General features: G+C 44.2%; 3 protein-coding genes and 1 long non-coding RNA gene across 8 annotated transcripts in view; 1 reads left to right on the top strand and 3 right to left on the bottom strand.

The window, feature by feature from the left end:
• The window catches only part of MAP3K3 (mitogen-activated protein kinase kinase kinase 3), a 43,486-nt gene extending 42,284 nt beyond the window's left edge, over positions 1 to 1,202 (bottom strand). The window contains exon 1 of the mRNA XM_079949572.1: positions 771 to 1,202. Coding sequence (XP_079805698.1) covers positions 771 to 774 — 4 coding nt within the window. The 5' untranslated portion in view covers positions 775 to 1,202. The remainder of the gene's footprint in view (positions 1 to 770) is intronic.
• A 3,690-nt stretch (positions 1,203 to 4,892) lies between these two features.
• DCAF7 (DDB1 and CUL4 associated factor 7) lies at positions 4,893 to 14,411 on the bottom strand. Its single transcript, XM_079949882.1, has 7 exons — positions 14,146 to 14,411; positions 11,986 to 12,144; positions 10,692 to 10,803; positions 7,752 to 7,870; positions 7,090 to 7,299; positions 6,172 to 6,289; positions 4,893 to 5,328 (listed from the first exon to the last, which is right to left on the bottom strand). The coding sequence occupies exons 1-7, from the start codon at positions 14,281 to 14,283 to the stop codon at positions 5,156 to 5,158; spliced, it is 1,029 nt and encodes a 342-aa protein (XP_079806008.1). The 5' UTR covers positions 14,284 to 14,411; the 3' UTR covers positions 4,893 to 5,155.
• Positions 14,412 to 14,477: 66 nt separating this feature from the next.
• LOC307201195 lies at positions 14,478 to 18,250 on the top strand. Its single transcript, XR_013832636.1, has 2 exons — positions 14,478 to 14,877; positions 16,904 to 18,250. It is a non-coding gene; the product is annotated as an uncharacterized lncRNA (long non-coding RNA).
• Positions 17,572 to 21,082, bottom strand: part of KCNH6 (potassium voltage-gated channel subfamily H member 6) — a 126,152-nt gene continuing 122,641 nt past the window's right edge. For all 5 annotated transcript variants that reach the window (XM_079949292.1, XM_079949296.1, XM_079949294.1 and 2 more), the window contains 2 exons: positions 20,102 to 20,291; positions 17,572 to 18,583 (listed from right to left, as the gene is read on the bottom strand). In XM_079949292.1, the coding sequence (XP_079805418.1) occupies positions 18,299 to 18,583; positions 20,102 to 20,291 (475 nt within the window). In that variant the 3' untranslated portion in view covers positions 17,572 to 18,298. The remainder of the gene's footprint in view (positions 18,584 to 20,101; positions 20,292 to 21,082) is intronic.

Here is a 21,082-nt window from a genome sequence, read left to right as displayed (position 1 = left end):
ATCCAGAATGCAGCAGCTAGACTGGTGACTGGGAACAGCCGCCAAGACCATATAACACTGGTCTTGAAAGACCTACACTGGCTCCCAGTACGTTTCCAAGCACAATTCAAAGTGTTGGTGCTGACCTTTAAAGCCCTAAACAGCCTCGGCTCAGTATACCTGAAGAAGCGTCTCCACCTCCATCGTTCTGCCCGGACACTGAGGTCCAGCGCCGAGGGCCTTCTGGCACTTCCCTCCCTGCGAGAAGCCAAGTTACAGGGAACCAGGCAGAGAGCCTTCTCAGTAGTGGCGCCCGCCCTGTAGAACGCCCTCCCACCAGATGTCAAAGAGAAAAATAATTACCAAACTTTTAGAAGACATCTGAAGGCAGCACTGTTTAGGGAAGCTTTTAATGTTTAATGGGTTATTGTATTTTAGTGTTTTGTTGGAAGCTGCCCAGAGTGGCTTGGGAAACCCAGCCAGATGGGCGGGGTATAAATAGTTTATTACTATTATTATTATTATTATTATTATTCGAGTTTGACCGACTTCCTTCCACGGTATTACCTCCCCCCGAGCTGCCCTCAACAGGAAAGCGCGCGCACCCTCAGCAAAGCATATTTAACCCCTCACATCCCTCAGCAGCCCCCCTCCCATCCCTATTAAAGGCAGCCCCCTCCATCAGGGCTTCCTTGACGACTCCCCCCCCCCAACGCCGCCCTGACGTCAATACGTCGTCGGCCTGACGCCCGCAGCTCCCCTCACGACGGCCACCGGCCGAGTTCCCTCACCCATCTTGGCGGCCGGTTGGGGCGGGGGCGGGGGAAGCGCCTCTGGGGATGTGGGCGCCGTCAGCCGGTCGCCCCCCGCCGCCCGCTCTTCTTTCGCTCCGTCTTTCCCCTCCGCGCCGCTTCCTTCCTTTTCCTCCCCTCACAGCAGCCGCCTCCGCCTCCGCCTCCGCCGCCTCATTCCAAGGCTTGGGCCTCAGGTGCCCACTTCGGCCAAGTCCTTCCGAAGGCCGCGGGCGGGCGGGCGGACGGGCAGGCAAGGCAGCGGCTCCTCCTCCTCCTCCTCCTCCCGCGCCCGCCTTCCGTCGGTCTGTTCGACTCCTTCCTTCGGCGACGCAAAGACTCCCCTCTCGGCGCGGAGGTTCTGAGGCAAAGCCTCGTAACCGCTCGCGCATGCGCGCTGCCTTGGCTTGAAACACACGCGCGCGCGCACTCACAAAACCGCCCACCCCGCGAAACGGTTCCTCCGCCCCCCCCCCCCGCGTCCCTCAGAGAAGGCGGAAAGCGCGCGTGCGCATTGGCGGAGTAAGGCGGAGCCTCAGCCGCAACTGTCAATTGTAACGAGAGAAGCGGGTAATAGGAGGAAGATCTTGGCCAATCAGGGTATTTCCTTTGCGCCCCACCCACCTCCTCTTTCACCCTCCCAAACGCACGTGGGCAGTCTGGTCCCAAGTCTCGAAAGGGGCATTTATCCTCGTGAACAACTACAAGATCAGCCTAGCCAGGATTTTTGTTGGGGGTGGGGAGGGCAGGACTTGGTTGGAGGGGACAGGGCTTTTGTTGGGGGGAGGGCAGAACCGATGTGATTGGTCAATTTCTATTGTTTTACTTGATCTAGGGGGGCCCGCTAAGCCAGTGAAGATCCGTACATATTTGAAGGAGCAACTCCCTTCACCACCAATAAAATTCATAGAGGCCTCCACACCCTATACAAATGCAATCAGTTTGCTGTTTGGTTTGTGAGTTTTTTGGGTTGCCTTGGGCAAGACCCAGCGACGACTAATAATAATTATAATCTATTTGGTAGAACTAGTTACCTTGCAATCCTAACCACACCAACTCAGCGTCAGCCCTATTGAATTCATTGTCTTATTCCTAAATAGGTAAACTCCTATTATACATTTCTTCAAAAGCATTTAGCTTTTATAAGACTCTTGTAGAACAGGTTGTTATTTTAAGATACATCAGTTAACTGATTTATGGAATGTTTTCATGCCATCACTTTCACTTTGCCATCTTTTCAGTGACAGCAAAGCCTTTATTCTCCAGATCATTTGCTCATCCTCATGCTGGAAGCTGGTGGATATTTCATGTGTGTCTTTTTTATTATTACCGTTTTTTTACTCTGTTTTTGTATTGTTTTAATGAACTTCCCATTGCATATTGTGTCTTTGCCTTTTAAGGTACTGTAAATTGTTGTAGGACTTCTTTTGGGTGTGCAAGAGATGTAATACTGTATACTACCTGAATGATAATAAACTTACTAGTACCTTTCTGGTGTGTTTTAAAAAGTTTTTAACAATGCAAAAGATCCTGCTCCTTTCTACATCAGCATTTCAAGTTGACGGAAAGTTCAGAATGGCTTCTACTGGGGGTCACACCATAAACAACCTTTATAAGCCTCTTTCTTGTTTAGCAATGTGTTGTTGCAAGACAGGAACTGAAAATGCAATTCCTGCACATTAGCATTCATTTGTAAGGCTAGATTTTCTACCCCCAAAATAAAAGCTTCTGGCCACTTTCCTTTATAGACTTGTATGATGGATTATTTTATAAGTGGCACTCTTTCATATTTCTGGAACCATGGAAAAATACATTTTTAAGACTGCTCTCTTGTTAAGTGAATGTTTAACAAGATAAAAAGAACTGTCTGGGTCTTATTCATGCCTTCCCCCTTACATCACCATGCATTTTAGAAATGTTTCATTTTATTAAAACGTAAGAAAGGCAGAATACACACAAAAACTAGGAATGGAACAAACAAAAGTATACAGAGAAAGGAAGATCAGTATCTTTAAAATTCCAGCATTCTACTTCAAACCTTTTAAAAAACTGTCTTAAATTTTTACAGTGTTTAATATAATTCCAGAAAGCAGGTGTTCAAAGATCAAGATAAGTCCATCTCATTATAATTTCTCCATAAAAATCAACTGGGAATATTGCAACAAGTTAACTATTGTCCGCCACATAAGGTAAGATTAAGTCTAGTTCAGTAACAACTTTCCCCAATAACACTGGGTAAGAATATATATACAGTATATGTAACACTCTAAGAGTGGGATGGGAGAAAGAAAAAGATTAACACAAGTAGAGTCAGTGCTATTGCTTATTTGAAAAGAACAAAAGAAAGCAAAAATGAGTCTGGAACTTTATACAGTCATGCTACAAAGTTGACATCTTTCAGAAATCACACTGGGGAGTACAGTACATAAGCTAACATCTTACTGTTTAGTATTGATTAGTAAAAAAATTCAGCTCATATTCATATTCTGTACACTAAAAACATCTTTGTTCCTTTCAAAAAACAGATACCACGAGTTCATACTCCATCACATAACCAATAACCCAGCCCCTCCCAGCACCACTCTGCTAGTGAATTACAGACCTGTTTCTTTACTGAGGACATCCTTAAGTCTCCCATGTGCCCATGTTTGAAGTGCCTTAGGACCAGTGCTATGCAGCCCATGGTCAAGTGCCTTTAACCAGTACTCTCCAACTCCTATTAACAGATTAAAATTAACATTTGGATTTAATCTAGTCCCTTGATTTCCGCGGGACTAAAAAAACTACCACCACGAGAATCTACTTTCTATGTACTAGCTAGTTAAGTTGGCTGAGGGAGGGGAGAGGAGAAAAGATGAGAAAGTCAGGCATTTAATTCTCTCTCATACTTCATGTTCGTCTTCGGGCAAGAACAACCAGTACTGTTGAAACAAAGACATTTATACACCAGTTACCACATTTCCCCACTAATGTACTCAAGTACTATAAAACAAATAACCAATAGGTTTGTCACATTTCATTATGTACATCACTGGTGGTTAACATCTGAAAGTCTTCTCAACACACTTCCCTTTCTCCAGTGCCTCATGTAACTGGAAAAATGGTTTGATACACCATTTTGGGGCTCCCCTCTGAATTCTGCAAGAGCCAGCTTGGCCAGCCTACAAGAGCTTCTGAGAAGGGGGTGGAAACAATCACAAATACATTCTTTTTTAATGTATCAGAAAAGACCTACCATAAGCCTCAATGTGCCTTGATATGGGAATAAGAGGCAACATCCCACCACAGCTATGTAACAGAAGCTTGTGTGTTTCATAATGAATTACATATGTCTGGTCATAGTAATGTTCCAAGAAAAACAATGCCATCCTATTTTAACATCATATACAAGTTAAAGCTTCACTCCAGAAAGTTTCTGCAAGAGCCAGCTGTATCCTGTCACTGCTCCTGAAACATCACGTTTTCCACACTACCTTAAGAAGGATTTTTGCATTTTTCTGGATAGTGCTGGGATAAAAGCTGCTCTTAGAAGGTGGGAAGCAACCGTACTCTAGGGAAAATGCTTGTTGCCTCTTGGAGTCGAGTAAGATCACCTGTGGCTGAAGTCCTTACATTTTTGTGAGGGCCAGGCAACACACACAGTGCAAAGCTAGGAACTGTACTTATCCAACTAGATGCTATGTTGGCATCAACACTGTTGACAGTTTTATTTTAGAGGCCTTTGTCATACAGAGGAGAGAGAGAGAAACAAATCTAATAACCAGTGGTTCACAAAATTAAAGCTTCGCTTCAGGAAGTTTCTGCAAGAGCCAGCTAGACTTTGTGACTGCTCCTGCTCCCTTATAGTTGAAGAACATTTTTAATGGTAATAGACTTTTAGTTGCAGAGACCTTACAAGATTCAGCACTGGTATCAAGAGAAATTTGACTTGCCATGGGCAGGGGAAGGGGTAGAGAAGATATGTGTGAAAAATTACTTAACAGAAAGTTAACTTCACATCCCATTACTGTAACTCTGAACAGTTTTTAGGCATCTGCAGCAGCAACATATTATTTCTGCTAGGGTGTCATTCTGCCAGTTGGTGTCATTACTCATTCAATACAAATACTCAACACAAATGGCTGACATATATACATAACTTTAATTGAAAGTAATATAATTCCCAGAGGGTCTGAAAGGCTCAGCATATCCCTGCATTTAAATCACAGGGTGGGGGTGGGGTGGGGAAAGAGGGAGACGACAGCAACATTTACCCATCAATGCCAGTTCTGAGTCTTCCTAGAATAGCCAGTGGCACTTTCTAGATGGAGTTTTGTTCTTAAAATTTTATAGGAGAGCAAAGACCACCATCCAGTTCCATTTTTTCCCTCAGTGCCCAACTGTTTTTACACTCTCAAGATTTCCAGGCAGTTGTTGTAACAGATTGCTATCCAGTCCGGCTGAGTTGATGCCCACTGTACATTGTTGATTTCGCCTTCTGCTGTGTAGGCCAAGATTGGATCCTCAATGGCACGAGGCATTTGCTGGATATCCCAGATAAGTGCTTGATGGTCATCCGCTGACAAAGATGAAATGTAGAATCAGAGGTAAAAGAAACCACAAATATTCGCACAAATATTCAGTGATCCATGTACTCAGGAATGAAATGGACACAAAACCACATAAACAAAAGTTTAAAGAGCATAATTTGACTTTTATCTATTATTGGGTTTTGACTCCTGACAAGTTTTACATATATCTTAGTTTCTCAAATGTGGGCCATCTGTTATCTAAACATTTTTGTTACTTAATTCTTGTAATGGACAGTAAGACTGAACTGCTAAGGGAAAGTAATCAAAAAGGGTTTAAAAAAAATCAAAAAATTCTTACACCTTTCCTTATGGAAATGTTTCAAAACCTAGAAATTTACTAAGCTTTTTGCTGCATAAGGATTTATATTCATTAGTTGATTAAATTCAGAGCAAGAAGAGTTATATATGCCACTCCTTCCATATTTGTAAACATTTGCAACGTATGGCTGGTACCCAATATGGTTTTTTAAAAAATTAAATGAAAGCAAGTGAATTAACTTGCTTCATAATATTTTGTTTCTACCACTTACATTTTAGGGTTGTTTTAAAGCTCCCATAACTTGAGGTAAGCCTGAGTATAATGGACTTTACTTTTCATGAAAATTATTCATAAAAAAGTAGCTGTAATGGTCAAGACAAAGTATACTAACAAGATACTCTGAATTAGAGAAGAGCACAAACGCCAACCATTATGGGTGAACAGAGAAATAATAATAGTTAAACCAGCTATAGCAAACAAAGCAGATTACTATTTTAAGTTCATACACATACTTTGAAGGGAACTTGAAACACCCATATGAAAAGGAGTGACAAGAATCATTCATCCTTACCAGCTGTGCAGATATGACAAGAAGAGTGTGGTGCCCAAGCAATGCCATTGACACATGCTCTGTGGTTGTTCAGTCTGGCAACAGGGGTACAAGGAACTCTGACATCTAAAATCACCACCTTAGTGGAGAAAACAAATACAAAGAATAGTGAAGTGAAGTTTTATACTACCTCTGATGAAGCCACAAAGACTTTTTATAAATGGTATTTCATTACCTACTATACTATCTTCAGAGCACAATACATATATGCTGTACCCCTATCTTGTCAAGTAAGTATACCATTTTCATTGCAAACGAACACAGTGTTTTTATACTCCTCTAATAGTGAAACATCTATCTATCTATCTATCTATCTATCTATCTATCTATCTATTAGTAGTGCCTGATGAGCCACATGTTACAAAGGGGAACTGAGATCAATCAGCATTTTATGTATTGTTATGTCCAGTTCACATATTATAAATTTTAAAAAATTGAGAAACTAACACAAAAGCTATTTCCAATACAGACTCCTGTTTCTGAAGTAACTAATCAGGACACTATGCCCCATTAATTTAGCTAAGTCAGCCTGTCCACCCCACAAAAGAATTGTGTGGCCAAGAACAGGGTATCTCATATTGACATGTCAACATGGGGATTATTACTTCTTCTAGACTCAAGTTGTTCATGGTAGCTACCAGCACCTCAGTATGGCTTCTATCTCCTTTTTAACATAAGGACACATGCCTGACTGCTTTCCTCCATGCTACTGTGTGCCAAGGCTTCAAGGAATCCCAGAAACAAAAATGCCCCATGGCTTTATACAGGTATCCAGAAAAAGTGCCAATCAAGACCAAGAGTCTAAGTAGTTGCATGCCAATACCATCCAGGTGCAATTCCAAGAAGTGTACTGGCCACCCTCACAGAACACTGGCTCACCTCCATGCCATCCATTGCCATTGTTGCAAGATAATTAGGGTCCTGTTTATTCCAGCAAAGGCGAAGCAAAGGATGGTGTTGAGGATCCTCATATATAATTGTACTATGTTCCAGGTGCCGCAGATCAAACATTCTCACTGAGCCATCAGCACCAACAGAAGCAAACATGTCTCTCCCACCACCTGCACGGCTGAACGCAATATCATAGACCTGCTCATAGACCAAAGGTAGAGAAAAATGACAAAATACAATGATATTGCCTCCAATACCAAGATTTTTGCTTCACACCGAACAAAGTTTTATCATGCAAACCCAGATGTACAGCAGCCATGTCACAGAAATCCCTAAAAGTAGATAAAAAAGGGGTTGAGCACACAATCAGAAGCTAGGTCACTGCCACCTCTCTTCCCGTGAAAGTGAGCTTTGTCTACTTCTTTTGCAAAATACTTAATTCTGTTGTATACATCCCCCTGAACCGCTAAATTACTTTGAGGGGGAAATATTAATTTGGTTCTGGAGAACTAACAGCATACACACACACAAATACACTCACTTGTCAGGTAAGCAATTATTCCCATTTTATAGACTGGAACAAATTTTTACTAATTGCACAAGTCTGAAATCCCACAATGGAGAAACAAAGGGAAAAAGTGCACCATCACCTCTTTATCATGGGCAATCAACTGGGTCTTGACATGGCCTGACACCAAATTCACTCTTCCCAAGACCTGGCCAGTCTCCAAACCCCAGATAGTGCAAGTTGTGTCAATACTAGAGGTACCTGGGGTGGGGAGGAAAAACACCAATGTTAATAACTCTCCTTTGGTGCAATGAATAAACAACAATACACAACACCTTATGCTATTCATAATGCTTGACCTAAAAGATGATAGAATCATAGAGTTGGAAGAGACCACAAGGGCCATCGAGTCCAACCCCCTGCCAAGCAGGAAACACCATCAGAGCACTCCTGACATATGGTTGTCAAGCCTCTGCTTAAAGACCTCCAAAGAAGGAGACTCCACCACACTCCTTGGCAGCAAATTCCACTGTCGAACAGCTCTTACTGTCAGGAAGTTCTTCCTAATCTTTCCACCTAAAGATTAGGAAGAACTTCCTGACAGTAAGAGCTGTTTGACAGTGGAATTTGCTGCCAAGGAGTGTGGTGGAGTCTCCTTCTTTGGAGGTCTTTAAGCAGAGGCTTGACAACCATATGTCAGGAGTGCTCTGATGGTGTTTCCTGCTTCCTTTCTTGTAGTTTGGAACCATTGCTCCGTGTCCGCTTCTCTGGAGCAGCAGAAAACAACCTTTCTCCCTCCTCTATGTGACATCCTTTTATATATTTGAACATGGCTATCATATCACCCCTTAACCTCCTCTTCTCCAGGCTAAACATGCCCAGCTCCCTTAGCCGTTCCTCATAAGGCATCGTTTCCAGGCCTTTGACCATTTTGGTTGCCCTCCTCTGGACACGTTCCAGTTTGTCAGTGTCCTTCTTGAACTGTGGTGCCCAGAACTGGACACAGTACTCCAGGTGAGGTCTGACCAGAGCAGAATACAGTGGCACTATTACTTCCCTTGATCTAGATGTTATACTCCTATTGATGCAGCCCAGAATTGCATTGGCTTTTTTAGCTGCCGCGTCACACTGTTGGCTCATGTCAAGTTTGTGGTCAACCAAGACTCCTAGATCCTTTTCACATGTACTGCTCTCAAGCCAGGTGTCACCCATCTTGTATTTGTGCCTCTCATTTTTTTTGCCCAAGTGCAATACTTTACATTTGATGACTTGCCTTCTTCATTCTCCTTTTATATATAAAGCAAACGAACTGGATGTGCTTGATATAGTTAATATATTCCCTTTTAAAATACAGGTTTAATCTTCAGTTATTTTTCAAGTGTTAATTAGTTTTCTTGGTTTCAACGAATATTTCAATGGGGGAAAAGAGGGGGAAAATGCCCCATCATTGTGCCAGCTCTCTGACTGGTACAGTAAAGTGGCCTGGATTGGGCTCACTGCTGTTACGTGCCAGCAGCAGGGCCAGCTTGAGATCCAGTGTTACCTGTGCGTAGACCCCACCCAGGGAGTTCCCTGTAGTGGAAATACTGCCAATGATAGCTTCCACCAGCCATTTTGACAATGGCATATTGGAGCACTCCTTTGCAATGGTGTTCCTTTGCTAATAGAGGCTGTGGGTGCTGGAAAGGGTTGGGCTAGTGGGATGGGGGAGACACACAACCACTTGCCCCAGATCCCTTCCAGTACAGTGAATTGAGGGTTTTGATTGCTCTGCCCAATTCTTTATGTAACTGGGAAGTGCATTTATTAAAGTTACTAATTATACTGCCCAATAACTGAAATTCCCTGTGTGGCTTACTATAAAGGTTAAGCCCATAAAACAGTACAATATGAATAAAATCACTAAGGGATAACAGCTGTGTAAAAGATCCAAAGAATGCTAGAACACTTTCTAAAAATTCTAGGAGAATAATTTTTTAAGGGTCTTCGCCTGGTGGTGAAGAGACCACTGAACAGGTACTAAGCGAGGCTCTCTGGACAGGGCATTCGACAACTGGAGCAAAACCACTGAAAAGGCTCTTTAGGGAAGTATGGGATAGCCATTAAATACAAGGTAGGCCAACACAGAAGCTTGTCTCTTGGACAACATAGTTCATCTATGACGCTGTACTGTTTTTAACACTTGATTGGGAGCCACCCAGAGTGGCTGGGGAAACTCAGCCAGATGGGCGGGGTATAAATAATAAATTATTATTATTATTATTATTATTATTATTATTATTATTATCATTATCATCATCATCATCATCATCTAGAAAACCTAACATGTGAATGCTTCTAGTCTTTTGGTTTATAAATGTACCATTAAAAGTGTAAGTGGGACGCGGGTGGCGCTGTGGGTAAACCTCAGCGCCTAGGACTTGCCGATCGCATGGTCAGCGGTTCAAATCCCTGCGTCGGGGTGCGCTCCCGCTGCTCGGTCCCAGCGCCTGCCAACCTAGCAGTTCGAAAGCACCCCCGGGTGCAAGTAGATAAATAGGGACCGCTTACTAGCGGGAAGGTAAACGGTGTTTCCGTGTGCTGCTCTGGTGCCGGTTCGCTGGAGCAGCTTCGTCACGCTGGCCATGTGACCCGGAAGTGTCTGCGGACAGCGCTGACTACCGGCCTCTAGAGTAAGATGAGCGCACAACCCTAGAGTCTGTCAAGACTGGCCTGTACGGGCAGGGGTACCTTTACCTTTACTAAAAGTGTTAGATTGACAGCTTAGATCATCTGCACAATAGCAAAGACAATTCCTGGCCAATTCAACTAATATTAAAACTTATCTGATGTAGACATTAACTCGACAACAGCCTTTCAAAAACTTTGGCATATACCGTAATCCTAATATTTGTTAGATTAAAAACACTTATATCAGGAAGGAATGCTTCTGTGGAAACCTTTATTTACCTTCAAGGCCCATATAAAAATGAGCTTCCTGAAAAGGAGATCCACCAACAGCCATTACCCAAACTAAATTCTGTCTGGCAATGCTATCCATTTTACTACCAAAGCTCTGCCAAATTAAGCATTCCAGACTTACCCAGCAGATAAGGATCCACTTCATTCCAGTCAAAGGATGTCAATGGAGCACAGAAATCAGAATTCTTGTTGTTGTTCAGCAAACACTCTAGCCTGGTCTCTGTTTCACCCACCTGCACAAAAATTACAAATATTGGTCATCATTCCAAATCTTCATAGTACTTCACTGCAGCAAAAGTGCAAGAGAAGAGACAGTGCAGCTATTCATTGTGATTTAAATAGGTTATGCATTATGTTCAAATCATGGATTCTATTATTTTTGTTAAGACACGTGTAAATCAAATTAGGTTTGACTAAGACCTACTTCTTGGCTACAGAACATTAAACCTAAAAAGGAAGCCTAGTTACTGTTTTGTTCTGAACTACAGTCAGCTCCCATTCATTCTCAGTGTGATAAATACCATGGCTATATGCGGAAATTTTCATTGTTGGGACAATTTATAACTCATGCAACACACTGGCAACGCAAGATCATATGGCATTGTTTTAAAGTTCTATATCTCATAAAACATGGCAAACAGAACAAGAACAATGTCAAACGTCATGTTTTCAAGGTCAAGGAAACCAAGAGATGTGTTATCATGATTGTCAGATTATAATTAAGTCAGCAGGAATAGAGGCTCCTTCCAACTCTGTAACTTGTGTGATATGGAGCTTTATTTTTCATTTTCATTTTCCATACACAAGGAGTGGGAAGACTTTAAGCTTGTGGAATCTACTCTGGGTGTTGTTGTTTTAGTAACAGCAAAGTTCACCAATGACAGGTAGGTGAAAAATTGTAGCCAGGGGGGCAGATATAAATTTAGAATTAAGCAATAGTCTGTCTTCAAGCATATTCCCATGAATTTGTTTGTAGTACCAGAAATGAGCTCAGTCTTTTCACATAAAATACTACAATAAGGTTTCCCTTCTCAGTTTTCTTAATTCCAGCAGTCTAATTTAGGTCTGGGGTAGGATAGGGCAAAGTGAAGAGAGAAAGCCTCATGGGTTTTGCTATTTTTAAAACAACTGAGTCAGACACTTTTGCCAATCTACAGCAAATCACCCAGCAATTTACCACTAGATCCCAATTTATATTCTGCCCATCGACATAACACATTAGAGTAGACTGCAGCTCCAGTTGTAGAACACTGAATTTAGAAGTTGTTAATAAACATTTACAAATAGAAAAGCAGACCAAGTACTATGTTTGTCTACTACTTATAGCAGCTGGTCAGACTACTCACACAACATTCTCAGGGCCCACTGGTTATCCTAGCCCCAGGAAAACATCTTCTAAAAACAAGTCAACTTACTCTCCAGACACGCAAGTAGTCACCACTTGTTGCCAAAAGGTCTGGATATACCCCTTTGGTATCTGGGATCCACATGAGCTTGGTAGTAGGATATGGGTGATCAAAGGTATTCCGGCAAATGAACTCAGAGCTTTCCTCATCCAACCCAACAAGTTGGACCTATAAGCAAAAATATTTCAAGCAAGTTATCAACTAAACTATAACATTAAGCTCAGGGTAGAGAACTGATGGCCTCTAGAAGTTATTAGACTACAAGTCTCATCAGCTCCAGCCTGCATGGTCAAGGATGATGCAGAGTTGCAGTTCAGCAATATCTGGAGGACCACAGATGCCCAACCCTTCATACTCTGCTACAATACCTCAAGAACCACCTCGCCCTGTATGAACCTACGGTCATCATCTGAGGCCCTTCTTTGTGTGCCCCCTCCATGAGAGGCCAAAAGGATGGAAACACGAGAAAGGGCCTTTTCTGCAGTGGCTCCTCGCTTGTGGAATGCTCGTGGGGACACTCACCTGGCATGTTCATTACCTATCTTTAGGTGTCAGACGAAAGCTTTCCTCTATAAGCAGACCTTTCGCCTTTAACTCTAAGAAGGGGGTGGGATGTTTTAAACATATTAATTCCCCCCTTGGTTTTAATGTATCTCTGTGGAAAGGGTTGTTGCTGTTTTTTTGGTCTGGTTTTTTTTGGGGGGGGGGTGTAAGTTGCTTTGAGTTGCCTTGGGCAAAATAAAGCCCGCTCCCATTTCAATAAACAGCAATAATTTGGGAGTGTCCATGCCTGCCTTGGGTTTTTTCTCCCAGAGGGCAAAAGTAAAATAGCCAACTACAGTGTTACCTTTGGATGCGAACAGGATCTGTTCCAGAGCACTGTTCGTACCCTGAAGCGAACGCAACCCGCACTTGTGTGTGTTGCGATTCGCCGCTTCCACGCATGTATTGAGATGCAGGTGGCCTAGCCTATTCTCTTCCCCGCCCCCAAATCCACCCACCTCCCCAAATGGTCAGAGTCCCTACACCAAGCCTTTCACAGTGTGGTGCCGATGATGACACCAAGGTCTCAAAGCCTTTCACAGCTGGTTAGTGTGTGCACCGAGGCCGCAGGTTTGATCCCCCCATGGGGCAGCCGCAAATTGCTGCAATGCAGGGGTGGGACTAGATGACCCTTACTGGGTCCCTTTCCAACTCTCCTATGAATTATATCTATGAACCCTGGAGTCCCTCGATGCTGCTGGGCTGCAACTTTCACCCTCTTTAGCCAGCATGGCCAGTAGACAGGGATGGGGTGGGGGGGTGGGACTGTAGCTCAAGAATACAGACCCCTAGAACAGGCATAGGCAAATTCGGCCCTCCAGCTGTTTTGAGACTACAATTCCCATCATCCCTGACCACTGGTCCTGTTAGCTAGGGATGATGGGAGTTGTAGTCCCAAAACACCTGGAGCGCCGAGTTTGCCTATGCCTGTTCTAGGGGTCTGTGCTCTTGAGCTAGTTCTGAGATTACAATTCCCATCATCCCTGACCACTGGTCCTGTTAGCTAGGGATGACGGGAGCTGTAATTCCGAAACATCTGGAGTGCTGGTCCTGTTAGCTAGGGATGACGGGAGCTGTAGTTCCGAAACATCTGGAGCGCCGAGTTTGCCTATGCCTATTCTAGGGTTCTGTGCTCTTGAGCTACAGTTTTGAGACTACAATTCCCATCATCCCTAACCACTGGTCCTGTTAGCTAGGGATGATGGGAGTTGTAGTCTCAAAAACATCTGGAGGGCCGAGTTTGCCCTAGAAGAACAGAGTCGGAAGGGACCCTGAGGCCCAACTCCCCCCCCCAACCCCAATAACTTCGGGGACCCCAAGGCCGCCCTATACCTTCCTCGAAACATCTGCAGGTGCTGCACCGCCCCGCAACACCTTCGGGGGACAACCAAACCCCCTCTCGAGTTACCTCAGCCGGCGCCTGGCAACGGAGAGCGCGGCCAAGCCTGCGAGGGAGGCCGGGCGCCCCTCAACTGCCCCAGGCGGCTCTTGGCCTCTTCGCAAGCCCGCTGCGGAGCAGGGAAAGGCCGCCGGGGTCCGAATGAGGCGCGAAGGCCCGAGGCGGCCCCGAACCCCCGACCACCCCCGGGCTGACGAGGCCTCTTCGGACCCCGCTCACCCGCCCACCTTGTTGTTGTATTCCTCCACGAAGCTGCCGAGCGCCAGCCTGAAGCGCTTGTCGGGCCTGACGCTCCAGTTCATGGCGTAGACGGTCCATGGCGCCTCGTACTTGTAGATCTCCTTGCGCTTCCCGTGCAGCGACATGGCGGGCGAGGCTCGCTCCGTCAGCCCCTCACGGCAACCAGCGACCTCCCCCCGCCGACCGTCGTTCTTCACCTCACACAAACGACTACGGCGAAGCCGCCCCCACCCCGCTCCTCCATCGGGGGGGGGTCGATTCAAACTCCGGGCTCTCGTTGGCTGCCCGCCACGCCACTCCGCCGGCTGCCCGCTCCTCATTGGCTTCCCGTAAGCGTCGGCTCGCTCAAACACCCTCCTCCCTTCCAAGCCCAGCGGCCCAATGAGATTTCTTTCCCCGCCCCGTACTGGCCACGATGAAAGATGGCCATTAGCGAGGAGAGGTGTCGCTCTTTTCCTAAGCCCGCCTCTCCGGCAAAAATTTCAGCCTGTGCGAGGGGACGGTTTAGCAGCAGCCAGATCGGGAGGAAAGCAGTAGACGTGGAAAATGTAGAGTCGCATCTCGGGTGTCTGGAATGGGAGCTTGCGGGTTCTTTCGGCGTCGTTTTTGTTTCCCCAGCTGCCCATATGAAGAAACGGAGGAAATGTAGAATCTAGAGGTTTTGAAAACCTGTGATTGAGTAGGAGCCTATCCGGCAAAAACAAAAAGTAGCCTCAAAGGTGGAAGTTCAGTGCTGTCTCTAAGTACTGCCTCGTTTCTTGTGGAAAATTGAGTTTTTATTTGATAATTCTCTTGGTTTTTAAATATCTTCTTTTTTAAAAAAAAAAAAGTGCTTTGCATATGTAAATACGAATGCAGCTCATTGTCCGCATACTGCAGTTTAGGCGGCTGTGACTGAGAAAAGAGTCTTAACAATAGCACTGCAATGTTGCAACAGACCTTGTCCCCACATTGGAGTGATTTATGACAGCACTGAAATGCGGCCCACTATTAATTTTGCAAGTTAGAAGCAGGATCTGGGGCTGAGAAGTATAGTTCAGTCGTATTATTTAGTTGATTTTTTTTCTTTTTAATGTGAAATGCTGTTTAGGATAAGGTTACCAGATATTTTGAAATTAATCCAGGGACACTTTTCAACTTCAGTGGATTTTGTATGGGGACTGATTTGTAAATCCAGGGACTGTCCCCGGGAAACGGGGACATCTGATAACCTTAGTTTAGGAAGAGTATTGAATAGCTGATTGCAGCCTTTACCTTGCAGGGAGATTTCTCTCCATCTGCTTTCCCACCTATGGGATCTCTGCTTTCCACTTCTGAAAGAAATAGCTGTGAATCCATAAAAATGGTCCATCTGGAAAATGTTAATCACTCCCTTTCCCAGCACTACTGCTATAAAACCTATAGCCCTTCCCCCCCCCACTCAGATACTGTACCCCACCTCCAAACATGTTTTATCATGTTGTTTTATTGTGTTTTTAATATCCTATTGGGAGCTGCCCAGAGTGGCTGGGGAAACCCAGCCAGATGGGCGGGGTATACATTATAAACTATTATTAATAGTGTATCATCATCATCATCACCACACAGCCATAGTTTGAGCCTTAATGGTTAACAGTGCTTTAAAATCCTGCAGAAAAAATTATAAAGCTTTCTGTTATAAACACCATTTCTGTTATAAACACCATTGACATCCTTTGACTGGAATGAAGTGGATCCTGATCTGTGTAAGACTGAAATGCTTAATTTGGCAGAGCTTTGGTAGTAAAATGGATAGCATTGCCAGACAGAATTTAGTTTGGGTAATGGCTGTTGGTGGATCTCCTTTTCAGGAAGCTCATTTTTATATGGGCCTTGAAGGTAAATAAAGGTTTCCACAGAAGCATTCCTTCCTGATATTCACAATAAAAGTAAAACTACAGTGGTACCTCGGTTTTTGAACGTCTCCATTGATGAACATTTTGGTTTTCGAATGCCGTAAATGCTTCAGTTTTCGAACATGCCCCAGAAGTCGAACATGCCACACAGCTTCTGTATTGAGTTTTCCATATTCAGTTTTTGGTTTTCGAACATTTCAGAACTTGGAACGGTCTTCCGGAATGGATTACGTTTGAAAACCAAGGTACCACTATATTTAAATTGTCTGAACCAAAGCCCACCACTTGCAGAAGCATCATGCTCCACTAACGAGGGCTTTTAATGGTTGTGTTCTTTAGCATGTCACTGATGCAATAACAGCGCATCAGTGGTGGATTTATACTGGAGCACAACAAAAATGAGACAAAACCACCACCCTGGGACGTTTGTGGTGTGAAAAACTACAGGATTTCAGCAGGAAACTACAGGACATGATTCTGCTTTGGTCTTCCCCTTCTCTTAAGAAAAAACACCAACCCTTCTCAGTGTTTGCCCCCACCCACAGAGCCCAGACGTAGGGAGCCATCAGGCCAGAGTAGGTGTCAAAATAATCTTTATTAACAAAGTGTACACTAACACTCCTGAGAAAAAAAAAAGAAAATGCTCACAGTTATTATTTTTTCCCCTGCTACTCTCACTGGGAGATTAATATGTTATTTTGGATAGGTGGCCTAGGGCCATGGCAGCATCTAACTGAGGGGTGAAAATGAGGTGGGTTTGAGGGGTCAGTTACAATGATTCTATGCAATGCTATGGTACGGGGATTCAATTGGGAAAGGTGAATACACACATACAAAAAGTGATCTGTTTGGTTTGTTTCCTTCTTTCCAGGGTTTTCTGAAATTGTGCTTAAACCAGCCTTGCAGATCTGTACAAAATAATAATAATAATAATACAGCTCACTTGCACATACCTGCATTTTGCATAGTGGCCCACACAAAGAACGTCAAGGTACTGTCCAGAATAACCTTTTACGCTAAGTTGATGAGCTAACCACAAAACTGGCTGTTCCTGGAATGTTTTCCAAAGCCAGGTAAATCTGGAATGTTGCAAAAGTCGGGGAAATATATTTTCAGAACAGGTTCCCTCCACCCCAGTTTGTTAGAATAGTGTCACTCAGCCCTCCCTTACAAATTGGTAGGCAACACATGACACAATTCACCCTGTTAACACAGACCCAAATGTGTTTGTTGCGTTGCGCTAGGGATTCTACACCTGACTTTACCAGCTTATTTCATACAATGAAGATACAGTTGTATGCATGCTTTTCTGGGAGTAAGCCCCACCAGACTCTGCAAAACATAGCTCTGAGTAAACAAATACAATCAGGGCTACAGACAACATATTAATATGTTGGGGTTGGCTGTAGAATTTGGGACAGGGCTCAGAGGGGCTGTCAGAAGGCCAGGGACTGCGTCCTTCAGAAGCGAGCCTGCGTACAAACAGCAAGCCAAAAATCTTGTTGGCAGCCCTGTATGAAATTGTGCTACACATTTCCCCCCTTTTATCCTGCACTTCATCTGTCAAGGTGTACACTCTCTCTTTTTTTTCCTCAACAGAGATTTATGTCCATGCAAGAAAAAATGTAATATATGAAGTTGCCCTTAATATGCACTAGGGCAGATCATTAAATGGTTCGTTATATTCCCATGTACAAAGTTGCAGCATCATTTTACTCTTCCTTCCTTACTTCACAGGATCCTCCTGCACAATGACTAGAATCTTCAGACACGAGTTGTAAGTATCAAAGAAAGACACAATCATTCTTGGTCTCCTACAACCCAAGAAAAGGTTAAGTTCTTAGTAGTCTCCTCGTCTTCCTCCAGACAAAATTTCCTATTATTACTTTATTACATTATGGAAGTGCTCCAATGTCCCACCATACTGGTTACCATTCAAACACTGACAGAGGCAGACCCCAACAGTTAACAGATGCAAGATTGGGGATGTGGAGGAAAAAGTCAACCAGCCATTCTTCTTGGAGTCGGGTGGGGTAAGAGAAATATGCACCTGAAGTCTACTCTATGGAGTACCATTTCTGAAATCAATCACCTTGGAAGCCAACCCACTATTAAACTGCCCCCGTTTCAGAGAGGACAGGAAATGGCAACAAGTCTCATCTCCTTGAGCCATGAGTACTGTCCTCCAAGTGCAACAATTAAAAACAGCTAAAGCAACTTCTCAGTTCAGGGTCTTCTTGACTTGGCTTTGGGCTCAACTGGATTCCTAACTCCCAGGAAGCAAAGGGTCAGAGAGGTGTCTCTGAATGTCCAAGTGCTCAGAAGGTGCCTCAAGGTGCTCAGGAAGGGAAGGGAAACGGGATCCTTGGAAAAGTCCCTGGTTGCCCGGTGCCCTCCGGTGAGGCTCTAGGTTGGGCAGGGTCTGTGAGCAATGCTCTTGCTCAGAGCTGATTGTCATGGTCTCGTCAGAAGCCACAGTCAGGTGTACGCCACTTGACAACGAGTCCCTGGATTTCAGCTGCAGCTTTTCGATTTCTGAGTCGCTCGGAGTCTGGTGAGGGAGGGGAAAGGGAACAAAGTTAAAACTCCTTCGCCATTTAGTGGCATGTGTTTGGGCTGGCTCAAAGTCCCCCTGTAGGAATCTGAGAATTTCAAGTTGCAGTTGGAAAAAAAAAGGGGGGGGGGTTACATGCCTCATGAGTGACTTGGGAAGGGGGGAGTAAGTGGATTCAGTTCACATTTAGAGACAAATTTATCAAATACTGACTTTCCAAAACGATATGAAAACCAAAATATATCGCCACCCTTAAAAATCCACAGGGATCCAACTTATTCCAATGCAGTTTTCTCATCTGGTTTCAACAAAAATGCATATATTAGAGGAAAATGTGCCTTAAAATGCATATATTTGTGAGAATTATGTACAAAATATATTAGGAGATGCTGCTTGCAAAATGTGTACATTAGTTTAAAAACTGCATACGAAAATGAGAGACATTGCACTGAAATGCTTAAGAATTTCCATGATGATAATAATAATAATAATAATAATAATAATACTTATTATTATTTTGGGGGGATTCGCAAATTGCCACAGAAATGTGGTAATCTGAATTTAAAATTGGAAAAATGCGAAACTCTGAGAACTGAAACTGACAGATCTTTCCACCCCTACTCTTGACTACAGAAATATGCATAAAAGCATGATACACAAGAAACACTAACTGCTTAGTAACAAGGAGGCAAGTTCAATACAAAACTTTCACTATTCTATCAGATCTCCTTGTTTACACAGCAACGTGTATATTTTGAAGAGCACAGCACAACATTTGTCTCTGTTTTCTGTACATAACTGAACATACATGCCTACTTACTTTTCCACAAGTCCCACCCCCCCCTACAGAATTTAAAGTTCTTTGCTGCAGTATATGTAGTCCAGGGGTCCGCAAACTTTTTCGGGGGGGGGGGGGGCTGGTCCACTGTCCCTCAAACCTTGTGGCTTCCTGCAGCTAATCTGAAGCCATGCCAGCATTGCGGAAGCCAGTCTCCACGCGCTGAGGCCTCTGCACTGCGCCGGTTTAGCTCGGGGACTGACCAAGCGGGCGGAAGGTCCATGGGCTAGATTTACGAGCCTGGTGGGCCGCATCTGGACCCTGGGCCCTAGTTTGCCGACCCCTGATGTAGTCCCTTAGTTCCATGCACATTGCTGTCCTAGCCTGGTCCTTCCATCCCCCGTGATGTACCCCCAAATACAGTGGTACCTCGGGTTAAGAACTTAATTCGTTCCGGAGGTCCATTCTTAACCTGAAACTGTTCTTAACCTGAAGCACCACTTTAGCTAATGGGGCCTCCTGCTGTTGCCGCACCGCCGGAGTACGATTTCTGTTCTCATCCTGAAGTAAAGTTCTTAACCTGAGGTACTCTTTCTGGGTTAGAGAAGTCTGTAATCTGAAGCGTCTGTAACCTGAGGTACCACTGTACTTTTCCGGCCTGGTTTTGAAGCCAGGCGCTTTCTCTCACCAGCCTCACGGCAAATGAAGGACTTTGATTCCTAGTGCCTGAAACTCACCTCCTTTGTGGGAGTCAGTTCCTCTTCCCCTAGCGGAGTTTCAGGTTCTGTGCTCCTCAGGCTCATGCTATACAAAGCCAGGTTGTGGGAGGATGGTGAGATAGTGCTATACGCAGGTGGCACTTGAGACAGCTGTCGCTGCAGCAGCTGCAGGATGAGGTTCAGGTCAGAAGACATCCTGGACTCCAGCCTACAAGAGAGAGATCATGACATTTTAATAATAATAATACAGTGGTGCCACACAAAACGAAAATAATCCGTTCCGCGAGTCTCTTCGTCTAGCGGTTTTTTCATCTTGCGAAGCATCCCTATTAGCGGATTAGCGGATTAGCGCTATTAGCGGCTTAGCGGCTATTAGCGGCTTAGAAAAAGGGGGGGGGGAAAGGGGAAAAACTCGCAAGACTCACAAGACGTTTTTGTCTTGCGAAGCAAGCCCATAGGGAAATTCATCTTGCAAAGCGCCTCGAAAAATGGAAAACCCTTTCATCTAGCGGGTTTTTCGTCTTGCGAGGCATTCGTCTTACGGGGCACCACTGTAATAATAATAATAATAATAATAATAATAATAATAATAATAATTTTTATTTATACCCCGCTCTCCCCAGCCAAGGCCGGGCTCAGGGCGGCTTACAAGCAATAATAAAAACAAGTTGAATGATTGCAACTTAAAAACAAAATTAAAATACATTAAAATATTGAAATATTAAAATGTAGCCTCATCGCAGGATGAGAAGGAAAGGAAAAAAGAAAGAGAGGGAGGGAATCAAATTGGCTCCAAGCCAAAGGCCAGGCGGAACAACTCTGTCTTACAGGCCCTGCGGAAAGAAATCAGATCCTGCAGGGCCCTGGTCTCATGAGGCAGAGCGTTCCACCAGACTGGAGCCCGAGTTGAAAAGGCCCTGGCTCTGGTTGAAGCTAATCTAACTTCCTTAGGGCCCGGGACCACTAGGGTGTTGCTATTTATGGACCTTGAGGCTCTCC

Source organism: Podarcis cretensis, assembly GCF_951804945.1.
Source record: "Podarcis cretensis genome assembly, chromosome: 13".
In the NCBI taxonomy this organism is placed as follows: Eukaryota; Metazoa; Chordata; class Lepidosauria; order Squamata; family Lacertidae; genus Podarcis; species Podarcis cretensis.
Note: the sequence above shows the minus strand (reverse complement) of the source record. Positions and strands in the feature narration are given on the sequence as shown.

What these genes read in the sequence shown, in the direction of transcription:
- DCAF7 (XM_079949882.1), bottom strand. Translation starts at nt 14,283, where the DNA reads ATGTCGCTGCACGGGAAGCGCAAGGAGATCTACAAGTACGAGGCGCCA. An exon ending in ACTACTTGCGTGTCTGGAGA is followed by an intron (nt 10,804 to 11,985) that starts GTAAGTTGACTT and finishes ATTTTTGTGCAG; the next exon opens with GTGGGTGAAACAGAGACCAG. An exon ending in TTGTCATATCTGCACAGCTG is followed by an intron (nt 5,329 to 6,171) that starts GTAAGGATGAAT and finishes CATCTTTGTCAG; the next exon opens with CGGATGACCATCAAGCACTT.